The sequence below is a fragment of the Portunus trituberculatus genome, chromosome 46, assembly GCF_017591435.1.
Source record: "Portunus trituberculatus isolate SZX2019 chromosome 46, ASM1759143v1, whole genome shotgun sequence".
NCBI lineage: Eukaryota > Metazoa > Arthropoda > Malacostraca > Decapoda > Portunidae > Portunus > Portunus trituberculatus.
In genome coordinates this window covers 1,376,572-1,400,527 of record NC_059300.1, presented here as the reverse complement: position 1 = coordinate 1,400,527, position 23,956 = coordinate 1,376,572, and the positions used below count along the sequence as shown (strand labels likewise).

Genomic DNA, 23,956 nt, shown 5'->3' with positions numbered 1-23,956 from the left:
ACTGTTTCCGTGTCAGAGACTCATCTGTGTGCTGAATGTATAACAGAGGTGATAGTGTCTGGCATGGAGGTGTACATTCCTCAATCTTTTTCTCAACCTAAATCTTCTAAATCTTGGTTTAACTCAGCCTGTTCTCGTGCTATACATGATAGAGGTTGCCCACAAAAGGTACTTGAGCCTTCAATCACCAGAATCTCATGCACTTTATATTTCAGCCCAGAATCATGCCAAGTCAGTTCTTCAACTTGCCAAACATTCCTTCATAAACAGAAAATGTCAAAATCTTTCAAAACTCCAACTCCCCTTGAGATTTTTGGCATCTGGCCAAAAACATCTCTAGTAACTTTACTTCTTCATCTTTCCTGCCTTTATTTCATCCTGATGGCACCACTGCTATCACTTCTATCTCTAAAGCTGAACTCTTTAATTCTCTCAAACCTTAGCTAATAACTCTACCTTGGATGATTCTAGGCTTGTTTCTTCCTCTCCTCCCTCTGCCTATTTCATGACATCAATTAGAATTCTTCATGTTTCCCATGCCCTCACTGGCCTAAACTCTCAGGTTTATTGGACCTGATGGTGTCCCTTCTATTGTTCTCAAAAACTGCACCTTGCCTGGCCAAACTCTTCAAATGCTATCAACTTCTATCTTTTCTTCTTTCTGGAAGTTTGCCTACATTCAATCTGTTCCTAAAAAGGGTGACCTTTCTAATCTCTCAAACTATCTTTCTATAACTTTAATCTCTTGTTTGTCTAAAGGTTTTGAATCTATCCTCAATAGGAAGATTCTTAAACATGTCACTTCACAATCTTGTATCTGATTGCCAGTATGGCTTCCATCATGGCCACTCTACTGGTGATCTGGCTATCCTTACTGAGTATTGGTCATCCTCTTTTAGAGACTTTGGTTAAATTTTTGCTGTCGCATTAGACATATCAAAAGCTTTTGATAGAGTCTGGCACAAAGCTTTGATTTCAAAACTAGCCTTCTACAGCTCCTATCCTTCTTTCTGCAACTTTATCTGAAGTTCCTCTCCAACCATTCTATTGCTGCTGTGGTAGATGGCCACTGTTCTCCTAAATATATCAACAGTGGTGTTCCTCAGGGTTCTGTCCTGTCACCCACTCTTTCTATTATTCATTAATGACCTTCTTATCCAAACTTCTTGCCCTATCCACTCATACGCTAATGATACCATCCTACATCTTTCCACGTCCTTTCAGAAACGACCAACCTTTCAGGAAGTCAACAGGTCATGAGGGGATGCCACAGAATGCCCAACTTCTGATCTTTCAAAAATTTCTGATTGGGGCAGAGAAAACTTAGTAGTGTTTAATGCCTCAAAAACTCAAATCCTCCATCTATCAACTCGAAACAACCTTCCCGACAACTATCCCCTCTTCTTCATTGACACTCGACTGTCCACCTCTTCTACAATGAATATCCTTGGCCTATCCTTTACTCATAATCTAAAGTGTACTCGTAACCTTCTCATCTCACCTCTTGCTAAAACAGCTTTTATGAAGTTAGGCGTTATGAGGCATCTCCATCAGTTTTTCTCGCCTTGTATGGAGTACTCTTCACATGTTTTGGGGGGGGGGGGGAGCCTTCCACTCAGTTTTGTTAGATAGGGTGGAATTAAAAGATTTTTTCTCATCAATTCCCCTCTCCTAACCGACTGTCTACAGCCTCTTCTCACTACTGGAATGTTGCATCTCTTACTATCTTTTATTGCTATTTTCATGCTAAAGTATGTCTCCCACCCTCCTGCGGCCTCATTTCACAAGTCTTTCTTCTTTCTCTCACCCCTATTCTGTCCAGCTCTCTAATGCAAGTTAACCAGTACTCTCAATGTTTCATACCATTCTCTGGTAAACTCTGGAACTCCTAGTATTCTATTTGCCTTATTCCTGGCCTCAATACACAAAGCCCATGCCATCCCCTCTACTATCCTTTTTCCACAATCTTGTCCTCTCTTGGTAAGTTTCCAAATTACAATGGATATATCATGCACATCATGTACATGTTTGACACCACCTAGTGTTGTCGTGAATAGTTCTTCATAGATTATCACCTCAATGACATTATTATGTGGTCTATCTCATCCAATGAGTCTGACAAAAACATTTTTTTTATGGCAAGGAGCAGCAATTATTTACCTTATGAGCATGCTTTCCAATGAAACTCTTGTATGACACTGAAACATTTCTTCATGGTCAGAAGCAACCATTACTAAGTTTTCCTATAAAACTCTTGTATAAAGTAAACTTGGGATTTTAATTTATCACTCCAGCACTGCACGTTTCATCTCATTCCTGCCCTGAAAAGATTGCTCAGCCATGGGATGACTAATTATACTACACTGTAGCTCATTCCTGTACAGCAGCATCACCATATTGTCTGTGCTCATCCCCCACTATTTCAACACATAAATGGGCTCAACCCCCAAATTTCAAGACTGGTGACCTAGTATATATTATAAAGGAATCCTAACATTCCCTCAAATATCTTTGCCTTTTCCAAATTCTTTCAGACTGAAAACAAATACCCACACAATGCAGAATTCTGCCTAATATGTGGAAAGCAAGATCAACCCTAATCAACACTAACACTAAAGGCAATTACACAGGCAAAATATTTGAAAATATCTGAGTTCTGCAATTGCTGTATATGATGGTATAGACTTAAAAATTTTTTACAGAATAACAATTACAACAAATATTACAATATGCAACATGTAGCATTACCACAATCACATACCTCAATAAGCTCCACCATGATTTATGATACATTAGTGTATCCACAGTATTACATTACATACATTGTCTTGAGTTAACAATTTCATGATCTCAAGCCCTTACATGAGAAATGAAAGTTTCATCAAGTGAAAGCAAGATCCATTATGCATCAACTACATATTCATACCTATTTTTTTTCTCAAGCTTTTAACTTTAAATATACATATCTGCAAATACTTGTTTTCGAGTTCCTAATACCAGACAAGATTACATCAACATCCAATATATCCACTCATTAATATCCAACACCTGGTAATGTAGGTTTTGTCACCTACTGTATTAATAGATATTCATCACATGTGGTCTCCTTCCTTTCTAGAATTTGGATTCCCTTAATTCTTCTAGGATATTTTGCAGGAGGAAAAAAATGCATCAATTAGAGAACCACGTACATATTGGAATGGAAACTACTGCATTATACTACATTTTTATTCACCTTATATACATAAAGGTAATTTCTTTCAACATTTTTTTGGTGACTTAATGAAAAGGATCGAATCCTACGACAAATCACATGACTAGTTAGTAATAAACAAAAGTCAGCCACCATATGCATAAAAAGAAGAAAAAGAAAGGAGGGAGGAGGGAGAGAAAAAAATTAGCATACCAGTGTATACCAATTTCATTGGCAAAATGTAAGATGTCCTATGCTCATGTTCTGGAATATAAAGTCTGCCAGTATTGCAAGACATCACAAATTGCTCCTAAAACACATCCAGTTTCCAAAAGGCTTATGACTCAATACACTTCCAAGATCAAATACGTGAATGAAAACCAAGCTTAGACAACTCCAAGTCAGCATCATAGAACAATACTTTAGATTTACTTCACGACCTAGCATGGGTTCCTGAAGTTCTTGCCTGCAAACTTGGCACCAGCACCAAGTTCTTCCTCGATGCGGAGGATCTGATTATATTTTGCAAGACGCTCAGAACGGCAAGGAGCTCCAGTTTTGATTTGTCCTGTGCAGAGTCCTACTACCAAGTCAGCAATGAAACAATCCTCAGTCTCACCAGACCTGCAGTAAAGACATAGAAAGTAATTACCTATGTCCATATCACCAGCAATAATAACCATATAATTCAAGGCAGGCAATACCTGAGAACAACTATATCCTGAGTTGATTTACTTTTTATCTCCAATCCAATGACATGAATATTTCATGACTTGAGGCAAAAAAGAAAGGTCACCATATATCTGCTACTTAAGCCAGTAATAATCTAACCATGATGAGGATGAGGAGGAGGAGACTAATCTAAAGAAAATAGGTGCAGTGGATGGTTTCCCTATCTTACCCACTCTATCTGTTACTGATGTTTCTTGTCAATCCTTATTAATCTCTGTTGGTAAAATATTTCTCCTCCATTTCTGTCTTTTATGATTTGACTGCATGTTTGTTTCTACAGTAAGTATTGAATAAAGATGTAAATGTTTCTGCATCGCCATAAAATAAATTCCAGATTTCCCTTTCTACTTGATTTCTTACACAAGATTTTATAATTGTTTTCTGCAATTCACTAAATAAAACCTATAAATATTGGGTTAATCCAGTATCTGGAGAGAGAGAGAGAGAGAGAGAGAGAGAGAGAGAGAGAGAGAGAGAGAGAGAGAGAGAGAGAGAGAGAGAGAGAGAGAGAGAGAGAGAGAGAGAGAGAGAGAGAGAGAGAGAGAGAGAGAGAGAGAGAGAGAGAGAGAGAGAGAGAGAGAGAGAGAGAGAGAGAGAGAGAGAGAGAGAGAGAGAGAGAGAGAGAGAGAGAGAGAAACTAACCTGTGGGAAACCATGGTGCCCCAGCCATTCTTCTTGGCCAGCAGATGAGCATCAATTGACTCTGTAACTGAGCCAATCTGGTTCACCTTGAGAAGGAGACAATTACAGGCCTTCTTCTCCACAGCTGTGGCAATGCGCTTAGGGTTGGTCACGGTCAGGTCATCACCAACAATCTGGATATTGGTGCTGGAAGTCATCTTTGTCCAGTTCTCCCAGTCATCCTGAAGTGGAAAGTAAGTTTTCTTCATTACATCCAAACATTATACTTGTACTGTAAAATTTCATAACTCCAAAACCGAAATATAACCAAAATATCAGGCAGTAATTCACAAAATATGAACTTGGTAATTTCTATAAGGACATTTTCAGTGAAAATCTAAGATTGGAAGAAAAACGAAAACTAACTTTCCAGAATTTAGTAGATATTACAAGGAAGTGAACTGAAAATAATTAAGAAAAACCTAAGGAGAAGAAAGGTGGAGTTTGCTGCTTAACACATCATGAGGAGCTAAGAAAGCCTATGCCAAGTCTGAGAAGGAAGGAACAAGAAATAAAGAAAAAATGGACACAACATGAAATATATGAAGAATGACATTACAATTACAGATAAAGCATATACATATCAGAAATTACACATTAAAAATTACAAGAATTAAAGAATTAAAAAGCATTTACAACTTACATACCAGTCTGTCAAAATGATACTTACTTGGTCAAATGGATCCTCAATAGAAACAATGGGGCAGTCCTTGCAGAATTCCATGTACAGGTCCCTGAGTTGATCACCAGAGATCTTCTGGGAACCATCATTGTTAGCAGTCTTAAAGTCAAGATCATAGATATTGTTGCCCTTGTAGAATTCAGAGGCAGCCACGTCCATTCCAATTTCAATCTTGCCTGTGTAGCCAGCCTTCTTGATAGCCTCTTGAATGAGATCAAGAGCATCCTTGTTGTTCAGGATGTTTGGTGCAAAGCCACCCTCATCACCAACAGCTGTAGCATCAAGGCCAAACCGCGCCTTGATGACGGCCTTCAAGTGATGGTACACCTCACTGCCCATCCGCATGGCCTCAGTGAAGCTGCTTGCACCAGTGGGCAGGATCATGAACTCTTGCATGGCCAGTTTGTTGCCAGCATGAGATCCTCCATTGATAACATTGAATGCTGGCACAGGCAGAATTACTTCACCATAATTGGCAAGATTGGCAATGTGTCTGAAAAAAAAAATAAATAAAAATAAAAACAATAATAATAAATAAATAAAATAAATAAATAAATAAAATTAAATTTTAGGATTCATTTCTTACTTAACCCACAACCTAAGAAAAACTGCACAAATATAATTTAGATAATAATTTTACTTTTCTATCTAATAGGAGTAGTGTATATATATGGAAGCCTTGAAATTCAATGTATTCATATACATTTTTGAAAACAGTTTTCTGACAAAATACTAGAAATGCACCAATGGTACAAATGTGGTTGATAATGCTATTATTCATTCATGGTGTGTGTGTGTGTGTGTGTATTTACCTATTGTTGTATTACAGGGCCCGAGCTAAGCTCTCTGTGTCCTGTCTCCTTGTCCACTCCTGTCATATCTCTCTTTCATCTCATTGACACACACCGCATCAACGACATCACTGCTCATTTTATTCCACTTATCAATACTACGATGCAGGAAACTGTACTTTCTCATGTCATTTAGACAGATGTATTTTATTAGTTTTTTTCCATGTCCTCGGAGATAATTACTTGCGGTGTGTGTGTGTGTGTGTGTGTGTGTGTGTGTGTGTGTGTGTGTGTGTGTGTGTGTGTGTGTGTGTGTGTGTGTGTGTAATTCACTGTTTGATCTGCTGCAGTCTCTGATGAGACAGCCAGACGTTACCCTACGGAACGAGCTCAGAGCTCATTATTTCCGATCTTGGGATAGGTCTGAGACCAGGCACACACCACACACCGGGACAACAAGGTCACAACTCCTCGATTTACATCCGTACCTACTCACTGCTAGGTGAACAGGGGCTACATGTGAAAGGAGACACACCCAAATATCTGTGTGTGTGTGTGTGTGTGTGTGTGTGTGTGTGTGTGTGTGTGTGTGTGTGTGTGTGTGTGTGTGTGTGTGTGTGTGTGTGTGTGTGTGTGTGTGTGTGTGTGTGTGTGTGTGTGTGTGTGTGTGTGTGTGTGTTTCACTGTTTGATCTGCTGCAGTCTCTGACGAGACAGCCAGACGTTACCCTACGGAACGAGCTCAGAGCTCATTATTTCCGATTTTCGGATAGGCCTGAGACCAGGCACACACCACACACCAGGACAACAAGGTCACAACTCCTCGATTTACATCCTGTACCTACTCACTGCTAGGTGAACAGGGGCTACACGTCAAAGCAAGTGTGTGTGTGTGTGTGTGTGTGTGTGTATTTACCTAATTGTATTTACCTAATTGTAACATACGGGAAAAGAGCTATGCTCGTACTGTCCCGTCTCCATATCTACTAATGTCCAGCTTTTTCTTAAAATCATGAATATTCCTTGAGTTGACCACTTCCACGTCTAAACTATTCCATGCTTCCACCCTTCTATGAGGGAAGCTATATTTTTCACATCTCTCCTATAAGTGGCCATTTTAGTTTTTCCCATGCCCTCTCGACATTCTTTCATTCCACATACACAGATCTTCCCTATCCATTTTTCCATGCCAATCATCACTCTGTATATTGCTATCAGGTCTCCCCTTTCTCTTCTGTTTTCCAGGGTCGGAAGTTGCATTCTGTTCAGTCTGTCTTCATAAGTCAAATCTCTTAAGTCAGGCACCATTTTGTTGCAGCCCTCTGTACTTTCTCTAGTTTCCTTATGTGTTTCTTTAAGTTCGGAGCCCACTGTATTGTTGCATATTCAAGCCTCGGTCTTATCATTGCAGTAATTATTTTCTTCATCATTTCTTCATCTAAATATCTGACGCCACTCTTATGTTCCTCAATAAGTTCAATACTTCTCCAATTATTTTGTTTATATGTCTCTCTGGCGATAGGTCATTGGTAATTGTCACCCCAAGGTCTTTTTCTTCATGACTGGTTTTATGTCTTCATTTCCTATCTTGTACATACTCCTGATTCTTCTTTCACTCTTGCCAAACTCTAATTTCTTGCATTTTGTCGTGTTGAACTCCATTTGCCATGTACAGCTCCATTTCCATATTCTGTCCAAGTCTTCCTGGAGTAGTTCGCAATCTTTGTCACATCTCACTTTTCTTAACAATTTTGCATCGTCTGCAAATAGGCTCACATAACTGGACACCCCATCCACCATGTCATTTATGTAGACCGCGAACATTACTGGTGCCAACACTGATCCCTGTGGAACTCCACTCTCCACCAAGCCCCATTCTGATGGTCTGTCCTTAATTATTGTTCTCATTTCTCTTCCTACCAAAAGTCTTCCATCCATTTTAGTAAACTGCCATGCACTCCTCCTACCATTTCAAGTTTCCAGATCAGTCTCCGGTGTGGTACCTTATCAAAGGCCTTTTTTAAATCCAGATATATTCCATCAGCCCAACCATCTCTTTCCTGTATTACATCTATCACCCTCGAATAGTAACATATCAGGTTTGTCGTGCATGAACGCCCTTTTCTAAAACCAAATTGACACTCACAAAGTATGTCATTTTCTCCAAGAAGTCTGTCCATCTATTCTTCACCACCCTCTCACACATCTTAGCTACCACACTTGTAAGTGACACTGGTCTATAGTTCAATGGGTCTCTCTTGTTACCTGATTTATAAATTGGGACAATGTTAGCTCTTTTCCAGTCTTGGGGCACTACACCTTCCCTTAATGAGGCATCAATTACTTCACAAACTTTTTCTGCCAGTTGCTCCTGCATTCTCTTAAAATCCATCCTGATACCCCATCAGGTCCCACAGCTTTTCTCACTTCTAAACTCCCCATCATATTCTTGATCTCCTCCACAGTTACTTGAAACTCCTTCATAATCCCTTTCTGTTCCATTACCAGTGGTTTGTCAAAAGCAGTCTCCTTTGTGAATACCTTCCAAAGCATCCATTCATAGCCTCTGCCATTTCCTGGGATCCTCACTGCATACTCCATTTACTTCTAAACTTTCAATACTTTCTCTATTTTTGATGTTGTTGTTCACATGTCTGTAAAAAGCCTTGGTTGGTCTTTACATTTATCAATTATATCCTTTTCTTGTTTCTTTCTTTCTTCTCTTCTAATCAACACATATTCATTTCTTGCTCTTTTGTAACTTTCCACTGCTTAATCCGTCTTTTCCTTCTCCACCTCTTCCATGCATCCTCTTTTCTTGTTCTAGCCTTTTCACATCTATCGTTAAACCAGTCCTGCTTTCCAACTTCTCTATGTTGTCTTATTGGTACAAATTTTTCTCACCTTCTTTGTATATTTTTATAAATTCCTTCCACTTTTCATTTGCTCCTTAGCACTCTTGAATTTCATCCAATTTGTCTCTTGAAAGAATTTCTTTAGGTTTCCAAAATCTGTCTTGGCATAATTCCATCTTCCCACTTTATATTCTTCATTTCTTCTAGATTTCTCTTCATCTATCACCTTGAACTCCAAAACTGCATGATCACTCTTTGCTAAAGGGCACTCCACCCTCATCTCCTCAATGACCATTGGCTCTGTACTAAAGACCAAGTCCAGTCTTGACGATGCTCCCTCTCCTCCAAACCTAGTATCTTCTTTGACCCACTGAGTTAATGTGTGTGTGTGTGTGTGTGTGTGTGTGTGTGTGTGTGTGTGTGTGTGTGTGTGTGTGTGTGTGTGTGTGTGTGTGTGTGTGTGTATTTACCTAGTTGTAGTTTTACAGGGCCTGGGCTTTATGCTCGTGTGGTCCCGTCTCCATATCTACACTTATCCAATTTTTCTTTAAAACTATGTACACTCTTTGCTGACACCACTTCCTCACTCAAACTGTTCTAAGTCTCAACACATCTTTGCGGAAACTAAATTTTTAACATCTCTCAGACATCGTCCCTTCCTTAGTTTCTTACTATGCGATCTTGTGCTTCTAAAGTCATATTCTTCTCTCAGGATCAGTTTCTCATTATCCACTTATCCATTCCGTTAATCAATTTATAAACTTGTATCAGATCCCTCTCTCTTCTCTGCTCCAAGGTTGGTAGATCCATTGCCTTTAGTCTCTCCTCATATGCCATCCCTTTAAATTCTGGAACCATTCTTGTAGCCATTTTTGTAGTCTCTCTAATTTTCTTATGTGTTTCTTTTTTATGGGAGTCCACACAACTCCTGCATATTCCAATCTAGGTCTTATTTTAGTACTTATCAATTTCTTCATCATTTCCTTGTCCATATAGTGAAATGCTACTCCAATATTCCTTAGCAAATTATACGTCTCTCTGAAAATTCTATCAATATGGCTTACCGGTTGATTATTTTCTTCCATTGTCACTCCCAAGTCCTTTTCCTTTTTACTTTTTCTAGTTCTACTCCATCTCCCATCTTATAGATTCCCACTGGTCGTCTTTCACTTTTCCCATTTCCATGACATGGCTTTTGTCCACATTGAATTCCATCTCCCATTTTTTGCTCCATTTCCAGATCTTGTTTAAGTCTTCCTGTAGTATTTCACAATCCTCTTTTTGTTTAATGACTCTGCACAGTTTCGCATCGTCCATAAACAGATTTATGTAGCTGTTCACTCCCTCTGGCATGTCATTTATATATACGAGAAAAAGTATTGGTGCCAATACTGACCCTGTGGCACTCCGCTGTCTACTGTTCTCCACTTGGACTTCATATCTTTAACTATCGTCCTTATTTCTCTCCCCTTAAGTAATTCTTCATCCATCTCAATGTGCTTCCTTTTAAGCCACCCTTCTCCTCTAACTTCCATAGTAATCTTTCATGTGGCACTTTATCAAAAGCCTTTTTTAGATCTAAATAAATACAGTCAACCCATCCCTCTCTCTCTTGTACTTTATCAACTATTCTAGAGTAGAAACTCAATAAATTTGTCACACATGACCGACCTTTTCTAAAACCAAATTGGCTATTTGATAATATTTTGTTGTCTTCAAGAAACTCAATCCATTGCTTCTTTATTACTTTTTCACACATCTTGCATATTACACTAGTTAGTGATACCGGTCTGTAATTTAAAGGTTCTTCCTTCCTTCCGCTCTTATATATGGGAACCACCTCAGCTCTTTTCCACTCCACTGGCACTGTTCCATTTTCTATTGAGCATTTTATGATGTTGTATATTGGACTTGCTAGTTCTTCCCTACATTCTTTCAGTATTCTGCCTGAGACTTCATCCGGTCCCATTGCCTTTTCCTCATCCAATTCCGTCATCAACTTTTTATTTCAAGCTTGGTTACTTTAATCTCTTTCATATAGACAGTCTCTCTATTACCCTGTGGTCTTTCAAATTTGGATTCCTTAGTAAAGACCTCATGAAATTTACTATTTAACAGTTCTGCCATACTTTTTGGGTCTTCCACCATTCCGTTTTCTCCTTTTAACCTTTCTATTGTTTCTTTTTGTCTTATTTTTCCATTTATGAATCTGTAGAACAATTTTGGTTGTTCCTTACATTTTTCGACAATGTCCTTTTCATAGTTCTTTTCTTCTTCCTTTTTCCTTATTTTCTGGATTTTTGTTTCTTCTCCACCTTTTCCATGCTCCATCTCGTTTCTCCTTTGCCCTAGCACATCTTGCATTAAACCAATCTTTCTTTCCTTCTTCTTTAGGTCTATATTTCGGAACATATTCCCTGACCCCAGTTTTGTATATTTCCAAAAATAAGTTATATTTCTCTTGAACCGTTAATGAGTTTTCCATCTCCTCCCAGTTTACGTTTTTAAAATAGTTCTTGAGATTCTCAATATCAGCCTTTCTGTAATTTAATCGGTCTCCTTTGTATGATTCATCTCTATCTTCCTTTCCTTCTTCTATATCCATTTCTAATATTACATGGTCACTCTTTCCCAATGGGCACTTGTATCTTATATCATCGTTAATTGGTATATCCCTTGTAAAAATTAGGTCTAATCTTGCCGGCTCATCGTTTCCTCTGAATCTTGTGTTTTCCTTTACTCTTTGGACCATCAAATTATCTATCATTAGGTTCAGGAATCTATCTCCCCAGGCATCTTCCCCCATACCACTTTCATAATTTTCCCAATCTACCTCCTTACAGTTGAAATCTCCTGTGTGTGTGTGTGTGTGTGTGTGTGTGTGTGTGTGTGTGTGTGTGTGTGTGTGTGTGTGTGTGTGTGTGCACATGTAGGTGCCTATATTTAAAATACAATTTAAAGTGTAGTTCATTTAGTCTCTCTTCCAGTTGGCATACATTTTTGTTGATGCACCCTGGCTATGAAAGTATCTAGGCTTGGTATCTTCTAAGAGGATATGCAAACTGCCAAACACTCCCAGAAAAATAATTAAAATCCATACAAGACAAGTAAGATGCAAAAATAACATACACCTTTGAAAAACATTCTGAATATAAATCTTTTTAGCATATCTTATGATATCATATCAAGCAACATGTTTTTGAGAGTCAATCTTGAAAACTCATCATCCATCCACTTGTAAAACAAATTGCTCTACATATTTTGTTTCCCAAAAGATTATTGTTGTTTTAGGAAACTAATAGGTCTCAAGTCAAAGTTGACTTACATCTATGGGGATGCAAAGAAAACATTCAGACATGTATACTTTTATGACTTCCTTCAATTGTTCATCTGCATTATTCAGTTTAAAATTGATCTAGGAAATTTATAAATTATGTAATTATAAAAAAATTTTAAATGATGCATTAAGAACAATAACAAGAGAAACTGAACAACTAATTATGAATATCTACTGAAACTGAACAACTCTGATTATGAATATCTACTGAAATTAAATTATCAGGAATTTCTAATGGAAAATGTCAGAAGCTTAGATTGCAAGCAAGTATACTTACTTATAAAGAGGAATTCCCAGTTCAGCAGCACCAGCTTTGCAGATGGCCAGGGAGACCCCAAGGATAGCATTGGCACCTAGACGACTCTTGTTCTCAGTGCCGTCCAATTTACACATGAATGCATCACACTCCTTCTGCTGGGTTACTTTCAGGCCCTGCAAAGGAAAACCACTCATTTCTACTTACTCTTTGACTTAGAGCTTCTTTAACATTAAATCAAGATAGGATTTTGTGCACCAAAGAGCATCAGTGGTTATATGATGTAGTAAAACTTCACTTGCCCCTCTCAGCATTCCTATAACAAAAGCTCAACTGCTATACTCTATTCAATATACAAATCTCTGATTCATACATCAATAATAATAGGATATACTATTCTTTAAAAATCTCTACATCCAAGTCTTATTTCTCCCTCCTATAACCATCCTGCAGTGGCTCCATTATGAAGTGGTTATTCTATCTGGTTATAAATTTTGCAGTCTCCAGTTCAAATCTGGGCTGTGACAATTAGTAAACAGTTCATCCAGCTGTTCATCCTTCTCAATTGGTTGATATATGGATACCTAGGTAAACCTGGGGCCTAACAGTGGAAATGCATATGAAGTCACAGTGACCTTGTATTCCAGAGTTAGAGACATCATCCATCATAAATTCTGAAGCTGATGACAGATGAGCATTGAGGCCACACACAGTAATAGCATATTTCCCAAACTTATAAAGCCATATTATGACACTATCTTTTACACCTCTTCTTTCTTTAACTCACAATGTTTACATAACTCCTGTTTCTTACCATCTCATCACATTCCTACAACAATGTCATCAGATGCTTAAATTTTTACTTCCTGCAATCTTTCTCTTCCTATACCCCCCCTCATAGCTTACCATTGCTAGCACCCTAACCTTGCAAGATACACTAATTCATATCTGAACTTCCTCTCAAAATCTAACATTCATAGCTGTTTTCCAAAAACACATCACTAGTAAACAATTTCATGTTACTCGCACCTTATATCATTCATGTTTTGCACTAGAGTCAGTAGTCTTAACAGAAAGTGAGAAAACATCACAATTAATAAACTCACACTTTTGATGATCTCGGGAGCAATAATGTCATTAACATTCTTTACTGCGTTGAAGACGGATTTTCCATGGTACTTGGATTTGTCTCCATCACGCATTTCCAGGGCCTCATGCACGCCCGTGGAGGCCCCTGAGGGCACAGCTGCACGGAAAAGCCCCTTTTGAGTGTAGAGGTCAACTTCCACTGTGGGGTTACCACGGGAGTCAAAAATGGTGCGGGCGAAGATCTTAGTGATGGACATCCTGGAAGCTGCGCGATGGATCCTGTCAACATAAGAATCAAAATTATTCATCAATTAATTTCTTTTAATATAATAATTAATCAATATCACATCACTACAATTACAAAAAATATATAATAGACACAATCAATGTGATTTAAAGATGAGAAAAAAATACATGTATCAGTCTATGGACACTTCTCATCCAGTTTTTGTTAATCTAAGACCCTCTGATCCTAAGCATCTCCTCAGTCCTGACAAGCCAATCTCCAACATCCATCACCTCTCCTCTCTGCTATTAATGTACTAGTAGGCTAACAGTAAGTAAACTAATAAAAAGATGCACAGCTGAATGCATTAACATGGCAATGAGAAAAATAGTAAGGTAGCTTTCAGTAAAATCAGTATGTCCAAATGCATTAGTCCTTCATCTGTTAGCACATGGAGTAGAGAACCATCATGTAACCCAGAACCTTTTAGAAGCTTAGAGTGAAGAATTCCTATCCTGACACTTGTGAGTAGTAGTGTCTATTTACTGTTTCCTCTCCTAGCTTGTTGGTAAATATTTAGGAAAGAACATCTATGATAAGCAATACTATAATAATCATGAATATATATAAAATGTTAAACCATTTGAATAGGTGATAGTTAGCCAGAATAATTCTGTGAAATATAATCTTGTGAAACCTATCACCTATGATGTCACACCCTATCATGTGATCACCATCTAGCCACCCTCAAGGAATGCCATGATGCCCCGAGGCACCAGTCGAGTCAAGATGAGGGGTCTGAAGTGACTAGTGGGGTGGCAGAGCCGTGCGCTGACTGTGTGTGCGTATGAACTGACATGAATAATTGCACCTGACCTTTCCCTGCATGTATTTATTACATGTATGAGGTATGAAAATGTTAAAATAACTTTATCATGGTTACAAGAACAATCACAGACAGATGACCACAGTGCTGGGATTCAGGGCTATTGAGCTCAGTACTTACAAGAAAGTGTATACAAGTTATAAATATAAGTACTAAATGTTCTATTGGGTTTTCTTAAATACCTGGGTATCAAAGACAGTAATAACGTGCCTTTTAGCACTCAAAGGCTCTATTAATGAGAAGTATTAAATAAACATAAATACGTACTACAAGCTAAAATAAAAACAATCAACAAACATTAAAAGTATTACACTTCCATGTCCACTTATCCTGGTGCATAACCTATTCAATCTACTTTTGAATATTGTAGTCTCAATATATGATGATGATCTCACACAGGAGATGCAAGAAAATAGGAGAGCATTTTGGTACAAGGAAAAAAAAAAAAAAAAAAAAAAAAATATATATATATATATATATATATATATATATATATATATATATATAAATAAATAAATAAATAAACAAATAAATAAATAAACAAATACAATAAAATGAACAAATAAAAAAATAAATGAATAAAAATAGAAGAAAAATTACAAAGTTCTACTGTATTTATTTCTTTCATAAATCTTACTAATAGCAACTTCTAACGAAGCAGTAAAATACTGACATTTACTGATGAAGTAGTTCATGGCAAAACACGTTTTTTGTGGTTTTATTTGGCAGCTGGCCTTAGTGTGTCCTACCCAGGCTCTCAAAGTTTGGTAGGTGCCTCCCAAAAACTAAGTCCGGCAAGTGGTATTCCAGTCTCCTTCCTCTTCTTGTGGCTGCTTACATTAATAGGGCATTGTGGGTCCTGTGGGGTTTGTGGTGACCATAAATCACGTGTCACGAGCAACCAATGAGAGCCTGCCATGCCACTAGTTAGTTAAATGACATATCAGGGCAAAATCAATCACAGGCTTCTGTCCATATAACGTTCAATGAGAGTCTGCCATACTAAGAGTTATTTGTGCAATATTACATTTGTTTTTCATGAGAGAGGGTGAAACACATCAGCTTCTACCAATTGGTAAGCTGCTTTCACCATAGATGCATACTGCTCGGATTGCGAATTCAAGGTTTTTTTTTTTTCTTTTGTTCTATCATCGCTAAACCGGAAAACGCAAGAGTTTGACTATTAGTGCATCACGAGTTGATTTTGTTTCCCAAATTGTGAGTAACATCAGATACTACGAGACTTTTATGTGACTTCCATGACGGGGTGCAGCATGTAGCGTCCTGTTAGTTTGTTATGAGGGATAAGCTGCAGTGAGCCTATGTATTGTTATTTATGAGCAGCATTGCCAGTGCTTTGCTATATAGGTTAAAACTGGCTTAGGTTAGGTTTCTAGGGTTTGGTTAGTAACCAGGGGTAGTCCGGAAGGGATGCAGTCCCTCCTGCTAGAAGATGTTTAGGTTAGGTTAGGGTAAAGACCCTAAGGGGGGTGTATCCCCCAGCTAGTCTAGGGGCATCTGGCGGGGGAGGGGGCAGCCTCGCCTGCCAGATGTTTGAATTAGGTTTGGTTAGGTTAGGGTAAAGACCCAAAGGGGTGTCTGGGGGTGCAGAATCCCAGCTAGTTTAGGCTAAGGGTGTCTGTGGACTTTTTTGGGGGAGCAAATTTTGCTAAAACCCTCTCCCCCCCCCCCCCAAAAAAAAAAAAAAAAAAAAAAAAAAAATCATCATGCCCCTAAGCTTGCTGAGATGGATGGGGGTACTTAAAACATACTTAAGGAGGTGCTACTGGCAAGATTTATGATTCTTTTATCATTATAAAGCCAAGACCAAAGAGTGGAAGTCAATATGGTTTTGGCAGCAGAATACCTATGCAAGAAAGTGCGACTTGGGAGAGTGGTCATTCACTTCGGTCATATCAGGCACTTAGTTGATCTAGTTCTCAAAACTCCTGACTGTTATGTAGCCAACACAGCAATTAGTGCGACTTATGTAGGTTCTTAAGCTCCAACCTTTTACTATCAGTGTTAGGTTATAATCTTTGGCAATATAATGCTCTAGCTTAGACTATCACAAAAATAATGGAAAATTCATCTTAAGGCAGGTTAATTTAGTCAGACCTAGTCTAAGGCCCTAGGATCTTGACCAAACTTCATTTTCCGTTCAATACAGGGTCTTTTCCTTAATTACATAAGGGGAAAAAATCTACAAACATGGTAATTTGTTTCCTTACTTTTCTTAGGAAAAAGTCTATTTTGGTGTCCCTAACCAGCTAAACCAAAAACAATGTTAGCTAACCTAACCCTAAATTGAACCTAACCTAACCTAAATATGTTTCTGGTGTTATGTATTATCAAAAGCATCAGATGTACATATCAACTTTCAAATGCATCAATATGAGCCAATAATGGCCAAGTAGATGAAAAAAGCTTCACATATGTAAAATATGGTGGGTATACTACCACCATGTGCAGTCTAGTCATGGGCTATTAACCTACATAGGTTAGCTTCCAGTGTCAATATTTTCCACTATTTATCAAAACATTTCCAGTTGTCACCTATTTGAGACTATATTTTTCTGCATATATGTCTCCTCTCTCAGACTTTCATTATAATAGCATGAGACCAAGCCTTTCTTTCAAAGGCCATGGGGATGGTCACCCTTTTGAATCTGCACCACTGCCCTTTGGCTGATGGGAACAGAAACTAGTCTGACAGCAGAATATACAAAATTACCCATGATATGTTTTCACCAAGGTTCAAATCTGTCAAGACAACTCATGAAAAATTAAGTTTGTCACATTATCACTTAGGCCAGGGTGAATATGGTTATCTCTGATCATTACTACAATTCCATAGGTGGCCCAGCCTGTTGGTGGCCAGATATTTACTACAGGTCCTTTCTTTACCAAATATGGTCATGTCTCCTTAGATTTGTTCTCAAGAAATTGCAAAATTTTGTCTAATTTGGTTCTTCTGACCAACTAGACCAGGGGTTCTCAAACTTTTTAGCGCATTGACTCCCCAATGAAGTTTCAAATTTTCTATTGACCCCCTAGCTTTTAATTCAAGGGAAAAACACTGATGCCAAAACCAATATGAATAGTAGTAGTAGTAGTAGTAGTAGTAGTAGTAGTAGTAGTAGTAGTAGTAGTAGTTGTTGTTGTTGTTGTTGCTATGAAGCATGATAAAACGGTATCACAGTAAGAAAATGTCGAGGTGTACAAGTACGTGTAAATTAATCATCAGTGCAACATAGTTTTTTTCTTTCACTGTTGACATTAATGAGAAGGATGTGCCTGATGGGCCCCAACAAGGGTGCTGATATTAGGGAGCAGGTTCAAATTTTTTACAAATTATCAAGAATTTCAAATAAGAGGATTAAATGGTCCCTTCTACTCCAGCAGTAAACATTCACCGACCCCCTGATTATTCATCGATCCCCTTTCGACCCCCTGGCTATTCATCGACCCCTTGGATGTTCCAATCGATATCGACCACTTTGAGAACCCCTGAACTAGACTAAAGCAAATTCAATCTAACTTAATCTAACCTTAACTCTGATTCTAGAGTGATGTGTTGATTTTCAAAAACATCAATATGTGTCAATAAAAACAGGTCAGTACATTGAGCAAACTACCACATGTATATAGTCATGTCATGAGTTACTGACAGAGGAGACTAATGAAACATTAACCATGACACACAAACACACACACATTGAGAGTTTCAAAACTGTGTTAATTGAAGAAGAGGGGTTTACAGAACCAAATACAACATTGCATTGTCAAGGCTTGCAGGAAATCATAGCGCATAAACATGAAATTGGAAGACTACTAGGATATTTGGATGTCAGAAAAGTGATGGGGTCAGATGGTGTGTCAGGCTGGGTACTGAAGGAATGTAAAAATCAAATATTAAAATCAATTTGGGAAATTATTATAAGCTCATTAAAGGAAAGGAGTACCACAGGAATGGAAGAGCCAACATAATCCCTATATTCAAAGGAGGAAAATCAACTGAGCCATTAAATTACTGACCGGTGTCACTTACAAGTGTTGTGGGGAAGATAAGTGAAATTGTTATAAAAAAGAAATGGGTTAAATATCCGACGAAAAACAAGTTATATCGAACAGACAATTTGAGTTCAGGACAGGATGGTCATGTGTGTCAAATCAAAGTTTTTTCCGTTTAAGTAAATACACATCCTTGACTACCTACAATCCCCCAAGGTAGATTTCTCTTTGTGAGACAGTAAGATATGGACATTCTTGTTGCTAATTGCTCTGTAACACACACTTGCCGGTATGGCGGCGTCTGGCAACAAAGGGCAGGTGAAGGTCACCTTGCTCGATACATCCTGCACAATCCTAAAATCCAGGACCGGTTTGACAAATATTGCAACCTTGTACAGAATACGACATGTACATATCGAACACTGTTTAAGGTCTTGGAATATTCAGTTGACACACAACTGTCTGGGACATATCAAAACCAGTTTACCACCCACATTTTAACCGGTAACTTGTCACGTACACCAGTGTGGCCCGACACACACCCTACACAGTCACAAGCTGTAGAATCAGTATGCATATGAATATCCTGCTGTATGCAATGAAATCACCTCTGTGTAATCAACGTAAATATCTAAAATGTACATAATCACAAAATACATCTCACATGCACTGCACTCACCAACCTTGTGTCTCCAACTGGCAAAGATCGAAGGCGTTCCTTCTGCTTTTATATAGAAGAGCACCAGCGCCCTCTAGTTGAGGAGCGCAAGTTATTCAACCTTATAGCACGAGGTCTTAAGAGTCAAAATTCACGGTTATCAGTACCGGCAGTGTGGCTGAAGGAAAACGTCCGGAGTAGAGGAGATGCCAAGGTCACGACAAAGTGACACTGTCACACACAGCCCTACACACTGTTGGCACGGTAATATTCCCACTTTGGGGGTCTCACCAACGTCTGGTGCTACGTTACCCTTGCCCACAGTGTCATTGTCCCGCCTGTTTTATCACACGGTAATAAGTTTTACAATATCGATTGCACGTTAGGTGGTATCTTAGCATGAACATACCTGTGATGCACGTCAACTTTATGTAAGAATTGTCAAATGTTATATGTTAATTATGGTTGTTTAAAGGATATACACTATGTAATATGCCTACATCTTAATTAGTGTCCCAAAAAATAACAGATTCATTGGATATAATTATATCTTGTAAAAAAGACAACACACTATATGGCAACTCCCGCCATATATTATTATTTTGTGGTGAATATTGTTGACTATAACACATTTTTAGGTTCTGTTTTCTTACCACAGCTGTAAGATTATACTATGAATGACCTTGACTGGTGTCTTCAGTGACCTACACTAACTGGGTTACAGAGGACAGCGCCCATTTGGCGGATCAATAATCATGCAGTGTCTACAGTCTCCATGCCTGCAACATTCCAACCAAGCTTAGCAATGTTAATGCAGTGAGTCGAACTTTATGATAGATATTACATTTCCATACATTTGTTATCAAATGACATACATTAGTTACATAATAAGACGTCAATTGGTTTAGAGAATTCAAACCTTCAAGGTCATAAAGGACAAAAGTACAGTAAATTCGGCTGATTCAGAGTTCGGCTTCAAGAGTTTGAATTAATAATAGAAGACCTCGATCCCTCTAAAGATATGTCCACTATTACACCAATGTTAAATCTTGTATGTGTGAGTATACACATAAATGGTAACGAACATCCAGAATTCGGCGCACATTTTAAACACGCTAATAAAGTTGGAGTTGAAGTTAATTTTGATTCCGCGACGGCCGACGGTATCCATCATATCATGGTGCTCTCCAGCCAGGTGAACCCAACTCCCCACTGTGGTGCTCCGACCATAGCAGTAACCTCCCAGTAAACAGCTTAATGAAACAATGAAATTCTCTCTCTCTCTCTCTCTCTCTCTCTCTCTCTCTCTCTCTCTCTCTCTCTCTCTCTCTCTCATGTATTACAATGTAACAATTAAAAGTAATGACAAGATGTTTGTTGAGAGAATCTAATATACTGTACACCTGCATAAGATGATCATGTGTGCTTCCACACAAAAATAAAGTAAAATGAGAGAGAGAGAGAGAGAGAGAGAGAGAGAGAGAGAGAGAGAGAGAGAGAGAGAGCAATAAGTATCAATAACAGCAGCAGCACCAGCAGCAAAAGCACCAGCACCAGCAGCACCAGCACCAGCAGCACCAGCACCAGCACCAGCAACAACAACAACAATGATAAAGATAATGATAATGACTAATAGTGATAGTAATAATAATAATAATAATAATAATAATAATAATAATAATAATAATAATAATAATAATAATAATAATAATAATAATAATAATAATAATAATAATAATAATAATAATAATAACAATAATAATAATAATTATAATAATAATAATGATAAAAGTAATAAAAGAAAAAAATAGTAATGATAACAACAACTATGATTATAATAATGATGATGATGATAATAATAATAATAATAATAATAATAATAATAATAATAATAATAACAATAATAATAATGTAATGTAATGTATATGTATCTGTGTTGTAATGTACTATGATGTGTGTAGGTGATGGGTTAAATACTTGGGTGTCGTTGGCTCTTACACTTGTACCTAGTTACCTAGTTAATTGCTTGTTATGGGACGGGAAGTGAGGACGACTGTGACGCGAGGCGTCGGGTCAGTACTACTCAGTAGGAGAGCAGAAGGCGAGCTGTGTAGTCGCCCCACACCTCTGTACACCAAGGGAATAAAGATAACCGGATTGCTGACTGCTTTTTGCTGAACACAAATAATAATAATAATATAATAATAATAATAATAATGATGATGATAATAATAACACAACAACAACTACTACTACTACTACTACAAATAATAATAATAATAATAATAACAACAATAATAATAATAATAATAGTGATGATGATGATGATGATATGATAATAATGATAATAATGATAATAATAATAATAATAATAATAAATGATGATAATAATAATAATAATAATAATAATAAATGATGATAATAATAATAATAATAATAATAATGATGATAATAATGATAATAATAACAATAATAATAATAATAATAATAATAGTGATGATGATATATATGATAATAATGATAATAATGATAATAATAATAATAATAAATGATGATGATGATGATGATGATAATAATGATCACGATGTTGATATGATGATAATAATAATAATAATAAAAATAATAATAATAATGATAAAAAAATAATAATAATAATGATAAAAAAATAATGATAAAAAAATAATATTGATAATAATAATGATCACGATGTTGATATGATAATAATAATAATAATAATAATAATAATAATAATAATAATAAAAAAAATAATAATGATAAAAAAATAATAATAATGATAAAAAAATAATGATGATAATAATAATAATAATAATAATAATAATAATTCATACGTTCCATGACTCAGTTCGTGAATTGAAATGTTCTCAACAGAAGTCACGTTAACTATTGAACTATCAGTTTCAGCCAAAGAGGTTTTCGACCTCAGAAACATATTGCATTTTTTCAGTTTTATATTTTTTTTCTATGGCAAGAATACAGATTAAAATAATATTACTTTAATCATAAACAAGAAACACTAAATCAAATCAAAGTTCTTTATTTTACCTTATCTTGGTCGCAGATGATATACGTAGATGTCAGCACAGGTGGATGGCAGAGGATGAAGAGAGTACCCAGGAAACTACTGCTTTGGGGAATCCCCTCCCATTAAAAGAAAAAAAAATAAATGAATAAATAAAAAATGAACAGGAAATCTGCCCTCTCTCTCTCTCTCTCTCTCTCTCTCTCTCTCTCTCTCTCTCTCTCTTTTCACGTGTAGTTACATCAGTACATAATCAAAGTATCCACAGATTAAAACACACACAAATAAAAAAAAAAAAAAAAAAAAAAAAACGAGCACCGGATCATGTGTTTACTGTCTATCTGGCAACAGAGAGGAGACTCAGGCGGGGGTTGAAAGGGAGGAGGCGAGACAGGGACTGGGGGAAAGAAGTAGTACAGGTTACCATATACGTACTACACATGATATACATTACTACGTAGTACATTGTTCAAGAGCTTTCAATTAGTGGATTTGGCCACGGTGATCTGCCTGACGGCACCAGCCCATGCCGGAAACATGTTTCATTCTTATTTCCTTCTTGAATGCCACAGTAATAAATGGTATAGTTTTCTTGGTGTCTCAACCTAAACTTGAAATTCAAACAATGAGAGAGAGAGAGAGAGAGAGAGAGAGAGAGAGAGAGAGAGAGAGATTTTGGGTGAAGATTATCAGTAGATCACTACCTCATCCACACCTTCCTGGTCATCAAAATTATTATAAATTAAAACTACACTACCTGCTTTCATCGAGCTAATATGAGGTTTTGAATGACTTGATATCCCCTGCCTTCATCCTCCCACTGGGAGGGATTCTCTTCACCAGTTTATGTGAGACAAAGTATAGTAAGAAATGGTTTATTATGTCATGCTTTGTTCCCACTAATCATAGGGTAAGGTTTTTGAATATGAGAATGGTTTGTGAATTTGCAGTTTCCATCATAGTAATGTAGAAATTAGTATCAAGGGAACCTTGGCATTATATACAAAAAATAAGAAAATAAAAATGAGCACTGTCACAGAACAATGAAACTCACAGATGAGGAGTTCATATCCACATACTTCCTGTAATTGTTAGGTTGCAATTATCTCAGATTTTTTCTTTTATTCTTTTGATCATATCTTAAAATTATTCTTCTATTAAAGATCTAGGGGGGGCACACCCCACAGGTTAAAAACCACTGTTCTAAAATATCTGATTGGGGCAGAGCAAACATTGTGTTCAATACCACATATAAAAGATTATAGATCTTTAATAGAAGAATAATTTTAAGATATGATCAAAAGAATAAATCTTCACCCAAAATCTCTCTCTCTCTCTCTCTCTCTCTCTCTCTCTCTCTCTCTCTCTCTCTCATTGTTTGAATTTAAAGTTTAGGTTGAGACACCAAGAAAACTATACCATTTATTACTCATCCATCATCCATATAGTTTCTTACCCAAACAAAATCTTCCTTCACTCCTCTTATGCAGATATCTTTCTTGACAAATAGCATTATT

General features: G+C 37.1%; 1 protein-coding gene across 3 annotated transcripts; it reads right to left on the bottom strand.

Annotated features, from left to right (window-relative positions):
* Window positions 1-3,214: 3,214 nt before the first annotated feature.
* LOC123520219 (enolase) lies at window positions 3,215-19,535 on the bottom strand. Of its 3 annotated transcripts, none has more exons than XM_045282307.1 (6): window positions 19,421-19,535; window positions 13,633-13,894; window positions 12,548-12,702; window positions 5,277-5,781; window positions 4,568-4,788; window positions 3,215-3,817 (listed from the first exon to the last, which is right to left on the bottom strand). In XM_045282307.1, the coding sequence occupies exons 2-6, from the start codon at window positions 13,870-13,872 to the stop codon at window positions 3,634-3,636; spliced, it is 1,305 nt and encodes a 434-aa protein (XP_045138242.1). In that variant the 5' UTR covers window positions 13,873-13,894; window positions 19,421-19,535; the 3' UTR covers window positions 3,215-3,633. The 3 variants fall into 3 exon arrangements, with proteins under 3 accessions (XP_045138242.1, XP_045138244.1, XP_045138241.1); XM_045282309.1 differs by having other exon boundaries at window positions 19,425-19,448; XM_045282306.1 differs by lacking the exon at window positions 19,421-19,535 and adding an exon at window positions 19,236-19,333.
* Window positions 19,536-23,956: the final 4,421 nt, after the last annotated feature.